The following is an 18,504-nucleotide window of genomic DNA, read 5'->3' on the forward strand; positions in this document are numbered from 1 at the left end:
GAACTGTAGAGATTGAAACCCTTTGTTTACCATCAAACGGATGGTCCCATTGCAACCGGATTGTGATTTGGGCTGGCTTTTTCACAGCCTTCACTCTTCTTGAACGGATCTTACTTCATGTTCTGGTGACTCATCTCGCATGCTGGAAAGATGGTGCGTCTCTAGGGATACCCATCAAATTAAATTAATGTCTCATCACGTCTTGTTCTCACCTGGTTATTTTCATTATATGTTATATAGTTATATCAATTATAGTAAGTAATTCATGCCACAATACAGTTTAACCACTTTCAACCTGGCATCCCCATTAGTACATGTCATTATTGACCAAACATTCTTAAAACATTTAAAAAAGAACTTCAGCAAGCTCACAACGCACTGCAACGTGACGCGTAGATTGGCTTTTTTTTGCCATTTAACAATGGGGCCACAGACAGAGGCTATGGCTATTTAGGGGTCCTTGGCATGGTACGTTTCAGGAACCCCTGGCTATACTATTACATAGGCAGGTATGCTGTGACTAAATAATTGTATTTGTGAAAAGTAATTAAAGTAGGCTAATATACAAGTATACTCCATACGGTCATTAAATAGACAACTATACAAGTGCTAAGCTTGAATCCTAATATACCTTTGACCTGTGTGGCAGCCCATCTAGCATTAAAATGGCAAAACTCACCTAACTGTACCATGCATTTATGGACTAACGACAACAATTAAAAGCTCCAGATGATTCTTAGATACTTGGTATCTCAGATTACCTGTGTCATTTAGCATGTTTTTTATTCAAAGTGATGGAAAAGAGAGATAATATACGTTTTCACTTTTTATTCATCAAGACAAACATGAGCATTAAAATAAGCAAAAAAACAATAATCATTCAGTCCTCAAAATCTTTTGATCAAAATGAATTTGTTATATTACAGTAAGGGGACGAGCGATCAATGAGAGCTCTGGGGAGGAAAACTGGACTAACATTGTACATACTGTAATGCTTATTAACCGACTTCTCGAAATTTTTAAATAAAAAGTCACGAAGTGAAGTGGTACCTGACAGAAACAAAACAAGCCACAACTTTTGTTGTTTTCTTCAATGTAATTTACTCTAAATGCCAAGAAACAAGGAGAACGTGTAGAGATTGCCAGACAACTCATCTTGAACTTGCACTAAGTTCGGTAATTAAAATGATGGCCAAAAAAAGAAACCAAGCTAAGAGATACATTGTCAGATGAACCACAACTAGCCCCATCCTGAAACAAGAAACAAACACTTCCAGAAAAACAGCAAATCTAAAGGAACATGAAAACCAATGTTTTTTTTTTTGTTTCGTTTTTTATCCTCTTGTACACGTTTGTTTTCTATGTTTTCTCCTTAAAGCCACTACTTTTGTGGTTCACCTTGTTTTAAGCAGCGAAGTGTCAGGTTCAGGGTAAGGGATGGGGTGCACTCTTCTGATTCTTCCTCCAAATTTCCCAGCTTCCCCTGTTGAGCAAAAATGTTAACAGGACAGCATATTAGCAAAGGCCTTTCGACAAGTGCACACAGCAGCTAATGTTGCTACTGATACTACTGGGTGTCGTAGTCATAAATACTTCTCCTAGCTCAACAGGTCCCTCAAATCAGTCGCAGAGGAAGGTGTAGAGTATTAACAGAGACACTGCTAGCCTTTTAGTACTACCAAGGACAGTGTGCAATGCATTTGGGCCAGAAATTCCTGGTACTTTGATTATCAAGACTTTTTTACCATGTTGTCTGTACGATTAGTGGCTACTCTTTTAAATCCCTTTCATTACCATATACATAAATATTTTAAATGGTCTCAACCCGTTTGATATTTCCCGTGGCCATAGTTCGTTTCATGAAAAGGCAATTACTGTTTAAATAATTTCCATCTAAAATTCAAACAAAAGATTTGCCAACTTAAATAACATCTATACACCAGAATTGATGAATAATTCCTATTAAAATGTTTTACTATGGGAAATTTGCTACATTAGTGACAATTTAAGCAGATGGCAAGGGTATATCAAACAGGCTAATCTTGTTGTGTGATATTAAAGCGATACAATACTTTGGTAGAGATTTGGGTTGTGTACTACCTTGTCATGATCCAAGGAGTCTAATTGGCGGGACGCATCACTCTGTTAGTCGACAAGAAATGAGTAACCCAAAAATAGTACCAACTTCCATTGTACGATAAAACAACGTAAATCTAAGTCACTCTTTTAGCACATAAACGAACGTGAGCATAACTGATTCTGACAATATCTTCTGTCGGGTGGAAACCTCATTTGTCGAAAACTGTTACTTTCCAGGATTCAAATAAAAAAATAGCAAGAGTAGCAGATCCACAAGCTCAAAAAACATGTCGCTTTGCACCGCGTTTCGAGCTTGTAGATCTGCTACTTTTGAGTGACGTTTCATCATACAAAGGAAGTGATACAATGGAGCCAACTGCACAACAGAGCAATATATCTCGCCAATTGGACTACCGTAGTTGCATCATGACAAGCCAAGTACACGACCCAAACCTCTCTACCAAAGTGTCCCATCACTTCAACATTTTCACAGTGTCTTGGAAGTTCGTACTGCCCGAATACAATCTCTTTCAAAAGATATTTGAAGTATGTGTTTTAAATTAAATTAATACACACAACAAAAAAGAAATCAAGCTTTCAAGTTCATGGTCTGGAAAAACACTTTGTTTGACAGGCAACAGCATTCAGAAATGGATGTGGGTAGAGAAAGGAGTACCTGGGGTGAGTACCTGCACAGTTTGAGAGTCAGAGTATCCATGATTTTTAATTTGCCCTTTTCTCATGTGGTCTTGCTCACAACACCAACGCTGTGTGAGGTATGGAAGTCAGCTGCAATTGATTTGGTAAACCCTACCGTCCAGTTAGTTAGTTACGTTAGGCCCCGGTGCTATGACACCAACCACCCACCCTCCTCAAAAATAAAATTAAAAAAATACACATGGCATCATCAGGCACACTGACCTGGACAACAAATCCATTGGCAATCGAGAGTTAAGTTATAAATTACGACAATGTTTAAAAAGAAAACAAAAAAGGTATCGTTTTCACAAATACCTGAAACGGCAGCTGCGTTATAAGATGGTTGTGTCTGTATACGACTATGTAAACAACCCTGCCCCACTATCCCAAAAATACACTTGGTTTTAATTTGCTCCATAAGTGGAATATAAGTCAATAAATCAAAGTTATTACATGTTCTTATTGTCAAGTTAGAAAAATAATAACAGGTAAATGCAAGAAAAAAATATGATTGAAGTAAATTTGGTTTTCATATAGTTTTTCTTCCATTTTGTCCACAAAGACATTTAAATACAACTACATGTGTTGTAAAAACCGAAACAAAACGAGGGGTACCTCCGGGTATGTTTGCTCAGGGCTACACTGGCCTTTCCCTCTTGGCTTTGTGTGATTGTTTTCTACTTTCTTCTCATTCATCAGGCCTAGTCCCCCATCTTCAGTGCATACTTACGATGCACTATTTGAAAACAGGATAAAGATATATATATAGATATATATGCATACAGTAGATAAGACAAAAAAAAACAATAGGCAATTGAACTTAACATAAATGGAGGGTAGGAGAGGAGGGAGGGGTGTGAGGGTAGGGGGTGGGGGGTTGTGGGAGAAGGGGGGGATGGGTTCGTGTTGCGAGGGGGCAGGAGGACGCACTTACCTGAGCCTGATCTGAGGTCCTATCAGATCAGTTTTAATTGGACTGAGTGTCACCTTCAGAATGGAGGAGCTCTTGCTGGCCGTTAAGCAGTGAGGAGGGGGCTGCAGAGCCAGCCGCCTCCGTCTCCATGGGCTCTGTGTCTGTCGAGGCCTTGGCCGTGTCGCCGTTGTCAGACGACTTTTCTTTCTTGGAGCTGCTGCCGCTGCTCCTCTTTTCGTCCGTGTCCTTACGGTCTGGGAAAGAAGAGAATGCATTAAAGCAGGCTGGTCTTAATGTGTCGCTTTGGCGGAAATTGGCCATATTCCCATGGTGGCCATTTTGCCCTTACTTTATACTCTAGTAGCACATTTTAAATATGGTCAAATGAACTTCTTTTTCCGAGTACAATGACTTCGAGATATAACCTCCCTCCCCAACTCGCTCAACAGATATGTGTTATAACCTACATGAAATGTGCTGCCCTTGTAAACATTAAAGGGGTTTTTCACTTTCAAACACTTCTGGGGTCACTCCTTCTATATAGGCCCATTCAACTTCAATCTAAATTTTAACCAAGGTTTTGGTGACTGATATTGTCCTAATGTGCGAATCTTTTTCTTTTAACACATTGAGTGCCAGAGGATTATTAAAATATTATACGTTCAGTGCCTGCATTTCTTCAAAATTACAAAAAACAGCGGTTTTGCAAATATTTAACATGCTTGTTCTATTATGACCCATTTGGTGCAACTCAGTAAGTTATTTTTATGCAGTGTCATGTTTTCACACAGACCTTCATGTCCTCAGAATATGATGATCAGATTCACTTTAGATATCGCCTGTGGTGCTGTATGTAGAGGATACAAAAGCTTCACAGGAAACAAGTACAAGGCCCTCACCTCTGTCTCTAGATGACCGCTCTCTGTCTCGGTCCCTGCTGCGACTGCGGTGGCGGTGGGACTTGCGCTCTGAGCTACGCGACCTCTTCCTCTCACGGCTGCGGGAGTGACGCTTTCTGTCAGAGCGTTCGCGGCTTCGCCTCCTCTCCCTCTCCCGATCCCGACTCCTTGAGAAAGATAAGAAGATACAATGAACCTGAAGCTTTTCTTCTACATAAAGCAGTTTCATGCTTTCTTCCAGCTAAAAAAAACACATTCTTCAGAGTGTCTGCGCTAAAGACATTCTTAGTAGGGTATTGTTTCGCAAGGATGGGGAGTTTGACGTTTACTTGCGGTTTGGATGTTACTTTTCCAGAAAAAAAAACATTTCTAAGAAGATTTTCCATAATTTTCGAACCCATTAACTAACCCAATACAGTAAATGTATAGGAATGACAGAGCATAAGGAACTATACGGTATACCACACTGATTGACAGAGCATTAGCTAACTATATACCACCCTGATATCCTAAATGATCTGAATAATCCATTGTGGTCTTTAGTCTAGAACCCACTACTTGTGAAAATTATATAGAATAAAGGCCCTATCGCAAGGGCATTTGACCAAGTAGATCATCATTACTGATGGCTATTAATTAGGCATGTAACGATATAGTAACTGCATCGAAGAATCGTTTTGAATTTTCAACGATCTACTATATCGTTATGCAAACAGCAAAATATCGTATCGTTTGACTTTGTATCGTATCGGATCGTTTTGCAATGCAAATAATCGTATCAAATCGTTTTGCAATGCAAATAATACATTTTATCAATACTAAGTACTTTTAAGAAGAACAAAAGAGAAAGAGTGCTTTATATCCAGTATCCAGGTATTTATTTTTCACACAGAATTTTTGGGTAAATAAATGGTTACTATATCGATTTTAAATCATTGAATCGAATCGTATCGTTCTAAATTAACCTGTTCTGTATCGTTCATGTATCGTATCGACTAAATCCCTGAATCGAAATGTATCGTATCGTTCTATATTAACCTGTATCGTTCATGTATCGTATCGACAACCAAGTATCGTGATACGTATCGAATTGTTGTTAAAACGTATCGTTACACCCCTACTATTAATAGATAAATGCTGAAGCTTTTCTCCATATCAAGTTTCTGACAAAAAAGAAAAGTTCATTGGTCATACCTGCTGCGTTTGCGCTCCTTGTCTCTGCTCCTGGACCTCCGACGTTCACGGGACCGGCTCCTCTTCCTGTCGGACGCCCGGCTGGAGTGGCGGCTGTTGGAGTGGCTCCTCCGCGATCTCCGGTCTCGCTCTCTCTCACGCTCCTTCTCTCTGTCCCGGTCTTTCTCCCTTTCGCGCTCCCGCTCTTTTTCCCTCTCTTTCTCCTTCTCACGTTCCTTCTCCTTTTCCTTCTCCTCCTCCTCCTTGCGCTTCTTCTCCCTCTCTTCACGCTCTTTTTCTCGGTCTTCTCTGTCTTTGCGGACCACTGGGTTCTCGCCGACTGGTTCTTCTGAGCGTCGGCGTAGTTTCTCCTACAGAAAGGTGATAGCAGGGTTAGGAAAGTTTGTTTCAAAATGCAGCGACTTCCACAGGTCAACTGACACATGACGGTGTCACGAGCACAGCATCCAAACAGGCCTTATTTTCATCATACCTGCAGCTAGGGCTGGGCGATACATTATCAGGATATCAGCAACCAAATTTCAACCTCTGATATAATGTAGGCTATAGTGTCTCTAAAATAGGCTAGCATCTAAAAGGTGTGTGTGTGTGTGTGTGTATGTGTGTGTGTGTGTGTGTGTGTGTGTGTGTGTGTGTGTGTGTGTAGCAATTATTGCAAACAACTGGACCAGCGACTAACTTTGTATGCATGTTGCCAGTAGTAAGTACCTCCACATTTATCTTTTAATAATCTAAGTCAATAGGGCTCTGCTCAGGCTGAAACCTTGCCCCAATATGTCAGCCACATAAGTCTAAGATCCACATTTTCTTTCTTTTTTTCAAATGACAACTGCACAACAAAGTGCAATTAAGGGGAAGCAACAGATGCTATTTGCTGTTACACAGATTCAATGAAAACAAGAATATTTGATTAATCTCGAAATGTTCATATAGTTCCTATAAATATCTCTTGTGTATTGGTGAATTATATGTATTGCCCAGCCCCTACCTGCACTGGAAAGGTTTTGCGATATTTATCCACATAGGCTTGGCTTCCAGCCCTTACTCTGGGACAGTAAAATGAAGGGAATTCAGATAGGACATAAAGTGTAACACGCTTTGCTCTGCGCATTACAAGGCCATTCTTGCACGCCGCAAGCTATCAAAGATAATAGGCTTCAGAGTCCAAGGGTGGAGTTACTGTGTACTATCTGAAAGCCCCTTTATACTCCACTCCCCGTCCAGCCGTGTGTGTAACTGTCAGGCTGTGATCCCCATTACCTTGAGCTCCTCCACAGTGGATTTGATCTTGGCATATCCCATGTGCTGCTTGCCCATCAGGTGGTCATCCACCCGAGACTGGGCATCACCCACGATGAGGAAGGCCCCGCACACCTCGCAGACCTCCATCTGCTTCTCCTGGGCTGCGAAACTCTCGATGGTCTAGAAAAGGCAAATCGCCAAAATATATCCTTAGGAAAACATCTCACTGTCACTGACATGGAGGGGTGTTTTTTTTTCTACAGGTTGAAAATGTATTCCTTAAATAAAAACTAAACCCCAAAGACCAAAAGTGTGAAACCTGATACCTCTGGTGAACCAGGCTAATGAAATGGTAATGAAATAGAGATGACGGTGGCCTTGCCCTGCCTAATTTTAAGTATTATTATTGGGCTGCTAACATCTCTAAAGTTACTTGCTGGGCCCACAACCCTGACCTGGACTGGTGTCAAATTGAAGCAAATTCCTGTCCAAAGACATCTCTATTGGCGTTAATCACCACTAAATTGCCTATTTCTCCTAATCAGCAAACTTCCAATCCCATTGTTTTAACCACACTGCAGATATGGTCTCAATTCAGAACCTTCTTTGGCCTCCGTAAAATATCCCTCTATAGCCCTATAAATAACAACCACCTATTTGCCCCGGCAAGGACAGACCCAGGTTACTCCATGTGGCATAGACGGGGTCTCTCTAAATTAAAGGATTTATACATAGATGGAATTTTTGCTAACTTCGGGGAATTGGCAACTAAATATGAACTCCCAAACTCTCACCTGTTTAGATACTTCCAAATTCGCAATTTTGCCAGAACATATAATCCCTCATTCCCTAACATTCCGGCCAGATCAGGGGTGGAGTCTATCTTGGATGCTCCCAGGCAGGTAAAGGGCCTCATGTCTTCTATTTATAACATTATATCCTCTTTAAGGGTCACCTCTCTGGATAGAATTAAAACAGGGTGGGAGGGGGAAATTGGGGAACCCATCACAGACGATATCTGGAATCAAGCTCAGATCCGAGTGAATGGCAGTACCTTGTGTGCTTGACTTAGCCTGATACAACTCAAAGTCTTACACCGCTCTCATTATAGCAAAGCCAAACTGTCTAGAATATACCCTACTGTGGATGACAGCTGTGATAGATGCCAAACATCCCCGGCAAATTTAACCCATATGTTTTGGTCTTGTCCTCGTCTGGAGAGTTACTGGGTTACCATATTTAGACACTTATCACAAATGTTTAACATTAGCTTACAGCCCAGCCCTGTAACTGCTATCTTTGGGGTCCTGCCCAAAGATCAGACTTTTAATAAATTAACACAGAATGGTATTGCCTTTCTTACATTGCTGGCACGGAGGAAAATCCTCCTAGAGTGGAAATCTCCTTGTGCCCCGAAACCAGATCTATGGCTGAAAGATGTAATGTTATTCCTGAAACTAGAGAAAATTAAATTTGACTTAAGAGGATCACCAGGTGGATTTATGTCCGCCTGGGGCTCCATAATAACCTATCTTACCAATCTGACGAGACTACCTGAGGCCACATAAGGTTGCCCGTGACAAAACCCCTCCACTGATCTGGAACCTCTGGAACCCCCCCCCCCCCCCCCCCACCTGCCCTTCACGCCGTCACACTGTCTTCCTACCTTTGTCTACTTTGCTCTCTACTGGGGAAGAGGGGAGAGGGAGAGAAAGAGGGGGAAAGGAGCATTCTTAGGTTATGTTCCCTCTTTTTCCTTTTTCTTTTTCTTTTCTTTTCCCCTTTATAACATGTTGTGGACTTTGCTGATTTAACATAATGTTTTTCTTTTTCTTAGGATCTTTTTTTATTTTTTACTTTTATTTTTATCTATTTATTTTCATGTGGTGAAACGAACGAGGACTAAAGACCCATGAGGGAGGGAGGGAGGGAGGGTATGGGGAAAATTGAATGTTGTGTCAAACTGAACCAGCCCTGTACTCTGAACCAGCTGAGTGTTAAACGTTATGTTGGGAGTGAACTGTACTGTACTGTCTGTCTGTCCCTGTACATATGAAAAAGAAAAAGGCATGAGTCTTATTGTATCCGCAACTATAACTACTGTAACCTGCTATTAATGCTGAATAAAAATCATAAACAAAAAAAAGAAAAAAGAAATGGTAATCTGCTATTGGTTGGTGGTGTTGCCAGTTGATGTCACTCTCTATAAGCAGATTGTGACATCACCTGGCACAAACAATAGATGCGTGGTTTGTGTTTGGCTACCCTTTAAAGCAGCAGGTGCTACATTTTGTTGATGCTCAAAACGTCATCAACAGAGTCAAATAATTAATTTTAAACTGTCTCTTTGGCTTATTCAGGAAATTCACAGAAAAAATATTATTCTTTAGCTGAGCAGCACGTGCACCATGGCAACCGAGGATACCAGACATTATGCAAGGCTGGCTTACTCACCGAGGGGGTGGAGCTTAGCAGCTCCCTATCCTCTTTTAGCTGCTCCACCAGCTTCATCATGCCCTGGGCCTCCTCCACGCGCCCCTCCGAACCCAGCTCCTCAATCTGGGACACAAAGGTTTTCATCACTGAACAATGTACCAAGACACTCACCTTCCATTCGAGGTGTTGGGGACCAGCTGTGTTCTATAATTCTTATTTTGTTGTAAGATATTACAAATAATGCGAGGATCCAGCTTCCGGGTGGGCCGTTCCATTCAATTTAAGGCTGTGCGAGTGTTTGTACTTAAAACTGTCTGGCTGAAACAACAGGCAAGAATGCAAAGTCAAACTGTGCATTTTGTCACAAACCTGTAAAACCAGGTCCTCTATCTTCTCAGTCAAAACTTGGACTTTCTCCTCAGTCTTCCCTGATGGACCAGGGCCCTGCAGAAGGCATTGACAACATTTACAGAATGTATTGAAGGAGGGAGAGATGTTCTTTTGCGGTCACCCACATTAGAATGAACAGTGCAAACATCATACAAACATGCATAAACACATATGCAGCCAGTACTTAAGTTCTAAACATACAATATTCCTGGAGGATAGTGCCCGTTGCCAATGACATTATGTACTAACAAACTCTGAGACAATCACCGATGGCCAAAGCCTCTGTCAAGATAAAGGGATAGTTAACCCCCAAAATGACTTATTTTTTTAATCAATTACACAAACCCCATGGAGACTTGACTTCCTGGAGATTTTTTTTGTTTTTGTCGCATTCCTAGGCCAATAATTTGATGACCGGTGGCGGCTCAAAGTTGACACTTTGAGTCTCCTACCGGAGACATTAGCATCTTTCTGTCGGTCATCAAATGATTTGCTTAGGAATGCGACAAAAATATCTCCATGAATGCAAGGCTTCATGGAGTGTGTAATTGATAGAAAACATGTTTTTTTTGGGGGTGAACAATTCATTTAAGTAGTAGTTCTTTGACAGACTTTATCTCGCTGTGAGATGGATATAAAACTGGGAAATATGTTAATGCAAACCTACCCCTGCATTCTGCTGAGCTTGTGAGAGTGCTAGGCGAGCATGCCCTCTACGAATCCTCCTCTCCACCTCAGCCAAGAGAGACTGGAGGTAGCGCAGGAAGTCCCGCTCATAACCTTCCTTCATAAATCTAGAGCTCTTCTCGTACCTAGACAGTGGGATGTGTGAATGAGTTAAACATTTCTTTTAAAAGGTAATTGAACACACAGACCGTGTTTCTATAGCTACACGTGTTTCTATGAGTACTTACGTTTTCCTTAGATTTTCATCATGGATTTTCTCACAGGGACCTGGAAAAAATACAAAACTCAATCAACACAAAAATACTGAGCATGCATCCAGTTAACAACTGGTCTGGTAGTTTGAAAACAATGAAGACTCAATTTTCTAAGTTCTCGAACTTACCCAAGTCAGAGCGGGTGTTTGTGAATAGCTCTGCTGGGCAGAAGCCACACAAATAGTATCGGCACACCTATTGGAGAAAAACAAACACTTTATAGTTCTGTGCAAGGTTTGTTTGATTAAAGTTTATCACAAGTCTACGGTCAAAATTACAAACACCTTTGTCAAATCAGATAAAGCAGGCGTTATGTTAGACAATATTAATCAAATATGTGTGCAGGGTCTTGCATAATTAGCACAACTCATACAAATCATCCTCGGGTATTATGTCTATGACTGCACAATGCTCATGATCTACTCCGGAGCATTAACTATTGAGCACAACCATCTCATAGCATGTTAAGAGTGTGTGCCACCATGGTTGCAGACTAGCCCCATCTGTGACCTCCCCATTGGCTGTAGCTCTGGGACATCCAGAATGGGGGGCAGGGGGAAAAACGAGTATTTTTTTACCCATTTCTATTAAGCGCCGTAGCAAAAATGTCAAAAGGTAGTTCAAAGTTCGATTTACCACTACCCCTAACAATCAGTCCATAATAACTAAAGATGTGTTGAAACTCTGGACTTCCTTTACATTTTTTATGCAATGTTCAAAAATAGGGATAATAAAATAAGACAATTTCGCACAGCCCCCCACCCCCCCAATTCTGTATGGCTATGCTATGCTATGAGACAGAGTCCCGGAGGTAGAGCAAAAGTCACAGATGGTCTAGTTGAACACCATGACTGATTTCTGGATGCACTCATACACACAGGTGACAGAGGTGTCAAACTTCACCGGGTCAGAGTCTATGACATGACTTGCATTGTGTTTGTGTAGTACTGAATGCAGGTTTTGCAGGCCTGCTTGAACAGTGTGTCAGTTCGCTTATATGTTGGAAAGGAAGTGCCACCCATCGTTGGCAAGTGGCACCATCTGGTTGGCTTAACTTAATATGACGTCTAAATAGTGAGGCTGTACTTAGCGGATCATCTGGCATATCATGTTAATTTTAGGATCCATTAAGTGTATGTGCAAATGACTCCGATTTGGTTGGCCCTGATCGTACACAGTAAAACCCAGAGTTAATCTATTCATGTGTAACTCAAGAGTGTACAAATGACACCAAATGGGCCAAAGTGCACTTTGGTCACATGTTGTGTACACTCTCAAGAGTTCATTTTACATTGAAAGTGATTTAGACATAATGTACAGAATTGAAATGAGTTGTGTTGCGAGAATAATGAGCCAACTAGTTTAGTTGCAGACAAACCCAGTGGTGTAAAGTAACTAAGTACATTTACTCAAGTACTGTACTTTGTAGATTTTGATTATTAACACAAAGCTTACATTCACAACTTCAGCCCTATATACATTTCGGCCATTTGAAAATAGCCCATCTATAAGCTCACAAGCTTGTAGATCTGCCATTTTCAGAAGATTTTTTATACATTTTACACATTTGAAACCTTGTGGAATTGGGACATTCTGCATAATGAGTACTTTCTACTTTTGGTACATTACGTACATTTTATACCAATACTTTTACTCAAGTACATTTTGAATTCAAGACTTTAAATTGTCCCAGAGTATGTCTACATTACAGTATTGATACTTTTACTTAGGTAAAACATGCGAGTACTTTGTCCACCACCGGACAAAACACCAGCGCTGGCCTTCACGTTACCAGCACCGGCAGCATTAGCTATGGTTACATTGCTAACACGCTAACAATCACCTTCATTGCCATTTCCACACAATTCCATAAAACCACATAATGGGTTTGCGAACTTATATGAATTAATGTGTCGATAACTGCGTTATTATCGTTCGAATCTTTTAAGTAAACCCCTATTTATCTTTATTGTTCTGATAAAAGGAATTAACAGATTCACAAGCAGGGTTAGCTTAGCCCGTTAGCTTAGCTTAAATTAGCCGACGCTAACTGCTAGCTTAGCTTAAATTAGCCGATGCTAACCGTTAGCTTAGCTTAAATTAGCCGATGCTAAACGCTAGCTTAGCTTAAATTAGCCCGATGCTAACTCACCGTCTCGTGGTCCCATCTCACGTTGCTTCGTTTGTCGTCGGGGGCCAGGTTCCTGTCTCTGCCCATCAGCTCATCCAGCAGCTGGGCGGCAGAAAGCATTTTAATGCCGTTTAATTCAGACGGAGTCGGATTTAAATCCCCTCTTTTATCTTATCTGACTCGCACCATTTATTATTTGCGCGCAACAGTATCTCTGGACAAAATGGCGGCTTCCTTCTTCCGACGATCGCACACAACAGCATCTTCTTCTGCAACTATCGGACTTCCGGCTAGTGTTGCCATGTTTTGTGAGAGAAATAAGAAACTAGGTCTAGGAAAACAAGCCCAAAAGAAGCGATGGCTATTTGAAAACAGACGATCTACAAGCTCACAAGATCGTGTGAAAAATGAATAATAATTACAAATAATTGGAAGCAATCCTGAATAAGCAAGTACACCGTACACGCTAGAAACAAGCCAAAAAAAAACGCAACCCGTCTTACCCGCAATTTTTCAAGCAACTTTACAGAACAATAAGCCCAAAGTCGCTTATAATACGCCGACATGGCAACGCTGCTTCCGGCAGCCAAGACTACAGAGTCGCGTTGCTGCCTCTCACTGGTTCATAGGGGTATCTCATCTTGCCTGTGACCAATGTGACATGTTTCGCTTGGCCTAACCTCACGTCACCAGGCTTTCCACCCGTGCCAGACTGTTGCCAATGCTGCCTCCCACAATTTTCAAATGCTGTGGGTGGAATAGTTGTCTGGCAACGTGAAACTATGACATTTATGAAACTTCATCCCAACCAAATGGGACCTAAAATACAAATACAATACAATTTTTATTTGCAACTACTTTGATTTCTGGGTTTATATACAGTCAGTCAGTGCTCAAATATAGCTCTGGTCAATAGCGTTAGAAAGAGAACTCCTTCTAACACTATGGACCAGAGCTAGCTTAAATCCATTCGCAAAGTGGAGTCTTGGAACAGCAAGGTTGTTCAAATCATTATTATTCCTCCCTGCCCCAAAATCCCAAAAAATTAAATTGTTTTCACTCTTCTCTCCATTAGCTCCCACCTTACATTAGACATCTGTTTTTCTGTACAAAGTCACATCGAAAAGCAAAAGTTACTATTCCTATCCATCCACAACTGCTTGCAGAGAAGCTTGCGGTGATGGGAGTGGAGAGTGGACAACGGCTTGGTGGCATGGATCACGGACTAACTTTCGGACGGACAGCATGTGAGACTGCAGGGTTGTCGGTCGTTGGTGCTGGTGAGCAACACAGGCACTCCCCAGGGCACAGTGCTGTCACGCTTCCTGTTCACCCTACAGTATACACATCTGACTTCCGCTTCATGGACATGCCACCTCTACATAAGTTCTCAGATGACACCACAGTGGTCAGCTGCATCTCAGGTGACAACACGAGCACGACAGTGTGGTGAAGGACTTTGTGCAGTAGAGCGGGGGAAACCAAGACCAAGGAGATGGTGGTGGACTACCGTAAGATCAAGGGGGTACCTCTGGTCCCCAGCACCATCAGTGGGGAGGTTGTGGAGATTGTAGACAACTACAAGTTTCTGTGAGTGCACCTGAACAGGTCGTTGGATTGGTCTGACAACTGTGATGCACTCTACAGCAAGGGGAGGAGCAGGCTGTTCTTCCTGAGAAGGCTCCGATTTTGGGGTCTGTGAAACAGGATGTTACAGATGTTCTACCAGTCTGTTATGGCCAGTGTTCTCTTGTATTACATGCACTGTCATAACAGAGCGGATGACACTAACAACCTAAAAAGGCTGGTGAGAAAGGCCGGCTCCGTGGTAGGGACCTGACTGGAGGGGGTGAAAGAGGTGGCAAAGGTGCGTACAGCGAGGAAGCTGGATGCCATCATGGCAAACCCCTCCAACCTTCTCTACCTGGACATCGTGGGGCTTCTGAGCAGGAGAGGAAACAATAGATTCACCTAACCCCGGGTGGAACTGTATGAGACTTGGCATGTCCTTTGTGCTGGTAGCTATGAGGATTTACAATGAGACACATGTTGGTCACTCTGCCAGGTCAACTGTCATATATAACTTGGAATACAAGACGTAAATATAGCTGCAAGCAGCGATAATACGGGGCCAGTGAATAGAGAGAGAGAGAGACATGGAAACGGAATAGATTGAAGAGAGAGAGAGTGACATGGAAACAATAGATTGATGAGAGAGAGAGATGGAAACATAATGGTTTGATTGGACATCTCAACCTACTGCCATTAACAGGATTCGAACTCTCAACCTTCAGACTAATAGGCTGCAACACTACCTATAGTGCTATAGCTTTGTCCAGGCTGATATTGTCTGTTGAAGATCATAAACTCTTGCCTTCTTTCATGAACCAAGCCCCTGTTTCACTAACACTAAGATCACTCGTTCACAAGCCATTTACCAATGAAGAAATTGTACATCTCCTCAGAACCAAAACTAATGAAAGTAGCCGATCTACAAGCTCACAAACCATGAAAAGTTGTGAGATTGTAGATCAGCTATTTTCAGAATGAAGTATGTCATACGTAAAAAACGTACTCTCAAATAAGCATTTCAGGTTATCTTTACCATTTGCACATGTATTCATTGATACAGTCATGTTGTTTGCAATTCAACTTAAATTAAGTCTACATCAAGTGAGGCTTGAACTGGCGACCTTGAGATTGTGAGGCATTCATTTAAGGGAGACGCCATTGGCCCAACAGACAAGTAACTGTGAAAAAGGAGATCACACAGATGATACAGTTTCACGCAAATAGCTGAAAAATCCTGGGTTTAAGTGTTTTTCAAACTGCTCAAAATTGCGGACAATCTAAGGGCGGAGCTTAATGGTCAAATCGATACGTGTGTTCCTCATGAGTCAAGGCACATGTGTAAGCAAGTTTCACGACTTTCGGCCAAACGAGGCATGACTTATGCCTGTTTAAAGTCTGCATTTTCAAAAAAATGCTATAGCGCCCCCTTTTGGCCAATTGGAGTAAGATTGGTTTCAGTGATATTTGGAATGACCCTGTACATTTCTGCAACGTTTCAAAGAAGTCGGAGTCTGCATGTATGTTTTAGGCACAGATGAATAATTTTCATAAAACTGTAATAGTTAAAATCTATCTCCTCCTGGGATTTTTGAGCAATCTGCACGAAATGTTTACCACTTGAACTTTGGACCTCTGCCTACAAAAAATTCCAACGGATTTTCCATAAGTGAAAAAATGCAGAAGTTAGGAGCCAATGACTGTTTTTCATATAATTCAAAATGGTGGGAGATCTAAAGGTCAGAGGTCAAAAGTCAGACCACGAAAGTTGTCGGGCATGAAGAGACGCATGTGTGTATCGAAGTTTCATGGTTGTAGGTCAAACAGGGCATGAGTTGTACCTGTTCAAAGTTGGCACTTTCAATTGAGTGCTATAGCGCCACCCTTTGACGAATGAGTGTGAGAATTATTTCTTGGTAGTTTTTCATGAGCATCTACCATATGGCCGAGTTTCGTAAAAAGCGTATGCACGGTTAAGCCAGAACTGGCAAAAACAAGTATTTTTCAAACTGCTCAAAATTGCGGAAAATCTAAGGGCGGAGCTTAATGGTCAAATCGATACGTGTGTTCCTCATGAGTCAAGGCACATGTGTAAGCAAGTTTCACGACTTTCGGCCAAACGAGGCATGACTTATGCCTGTTTAAAGTCTGCCTTTTCAAAAAATTGCTATAGCGCCCCCTTTTGGCCAATTGGAGTAAGATTGGTTTCAGTGATATTTGGAATGACCCTGTACATTTCTGCAAAGTTTCAAAGAAATGTGAGTCTGCATGTATGTTTTAGGCACAGATGAATAATTTTCTTTAAACTGTAATAGTTAAAATCTATCTCCTCCTGGGATTTTTGAGCAATCTGCACGAAACGTTTAGCACTTGAACCTTGGACCACTGCCTACAAAAATTTCCAACGGATTTTCCATAAGTGAAAAAATGCAGAAGTTAGGAGCCAATGACTGTTTTTCATATAATTCAAAATGGTGGGAGATCTAAAGGTCAGAGGTCAAAAGTCAGAGTGTGAAAGTTGTTCAGCATGAGGAGACGCATATGTGTATGCAAGTTTCATGGCTGTAGGTCAAACAGGGCATGAGTTGTACCTGGTCAAAGTTGGCATTTTCAATTGAGTGCTATAGCGCCACCTTTGGGCGAAAGATTGTGAGAATTATTTTTTGATCGTTTTTCATGACCATCTACCATATGGCCGAGTTTCGTAAAAAGCGACAGCGCGGTTCAGCCAGAACTGCGAAAAGTGGCAGAAGAAGAAGAAGAAGAAGAAGAAGAAGAAGTGACAGAATACTGCCAATAACAATACGTGTACAGAGCAGAGCTCTGTCCCCGTAACAAGGACTCTCTCTGACCTTTAAATGACACTTACTGATTGCACTGTGGACATTGTCACTTTTCTTTAAATTGCATTGTTTGTACTGGTTACATGGTTTGACACTTTTTGTTTGTGAGGACACTGTAACCTGGTGTTGTTGTTTTTTCTGCATAGTGCAGGTAGTTGTATAGGTTGTATACTTTTGTATACTGTTGTTCTTATTGATGGTGCTTCTTATTGTTATTTCTTACCTCTGTATTGCTGTATACTTTCCTTACTCTGTATCTGTAACTGCTGTACTTCCTATGGGCGACTGAAATTCCCCAGTGGGATCAATAGGGCATAGTAAATAATATAAATAATGATATTAAATTATCTATCTATCTATCTATCTATCTATCTATCTATCTATCTATCTATCTATCTATCTATCTATCTATCTATCTATCTATATATCTATCTATCTATCTATCTATCTATCTATCTATCTATATCTATCTCTATCTATCTAGCTGGCTAGCAATATCTAGATTCATCTATCTAGATAGCAAGCTATCTATCTATCTATCTATCTATCTATCTATCTATCTATCTATCTATCTATCTATCTATCTATCTATCTATCTATCTATCTATCTAAAAGGAACAATGAGGCCAATAGCCTATTGTATAGTTATGCATGATTATCATCTCAAGTATGTTGGTAGTATATGGCTTTTTTACATGTTATGATAAAATAAAAATAAAATAAAATAAAATAGGTGACCTCAACACTTATGCCATATCATGATATTGCAATATCCAAAGTCCCAGATGATAGCCATCCAGTCCCATACCATGATATAATCTAATTTGATAATATAATGTCATGAAATCAATGTAGTGCCCACTCCCCAGCCATAATAAAGATATTTATTTATTATTATATATATATATATATATTTTTTTTTTACAGCAGAGAGACATTTTGCAACTGTGATGTGATTCTGGCTTTGAACAACTTAAGATGAAAGTGCCAAATTTCTAATGGTGAATAACGACAGAAAACCAAGTGTTATGAATTTGAATTACAGTTAGGCTACTTGATCGATAAGTAGCCTAATAATTTGCACATAATTTCACAAAAGACCAATCGGTTCTTCAGACGGGAACCACCAACCCGATATGATTATAACTCTGGAGTGTTCTGGTTTCTG

General features: G+C 40.9%; 1 protein-coding gene across 1 annotated transcript; it reads right to left on the reverse strand.

Annotated features, from left to right (window-relative positions):
• Positions 1 to 813: 813 nt before the first annotated feature.
• Positions 814 to 13,176, reverse strand: luc7l3 (LUC7-like 3 pre-mRNA splicing factor). The gene is made up of 11 exons (XM_084072594.1): positions 12,946 to 13,176; positions 10,922 to 10,988; positions 10,767 to 10,806; positions 10,520 to 10,664; positions 9,832 to 9,906; positions 9,481 to 9,585; positions 7,045 to 7,206; positions 5,785 to 6,134; positions 4,591 to 4,757; positions 3,713 to 3,945; positions 814 to 1,483 (listed from the first exon to the last, which is right to left on the reverse strand). Exons 1-10 carry the CDS (start codon positions 13,042 to 13,044, stop codon positions 3,746 to 3,748), a joined length of 1,410 nt encoding a protein of 469 aa, XP_083928720.1. The 5' UTR covers positions 13,045 to 13,176; the 3' UTR covers positions 814 to 1,483; positions 3,713 to 3,745.
• Positions 13,177 to 18,504: the final 5,328 nt, after the last annotated feature.

The sequence above is a fragment of the Gymnoscopelus microlampas genome (assembly GCF_963454915.1).
Source record: "Gymnoscopelus microlampas genome assembly, chromosome: 11".
Classification (NCBI taxonomy): Eukaryota; Metazoa; Chordata; class Actinopteri; order Myctophiformes; family Myctophidae; genus Gymnoscopelus; species Gymnoscopelus microlampas.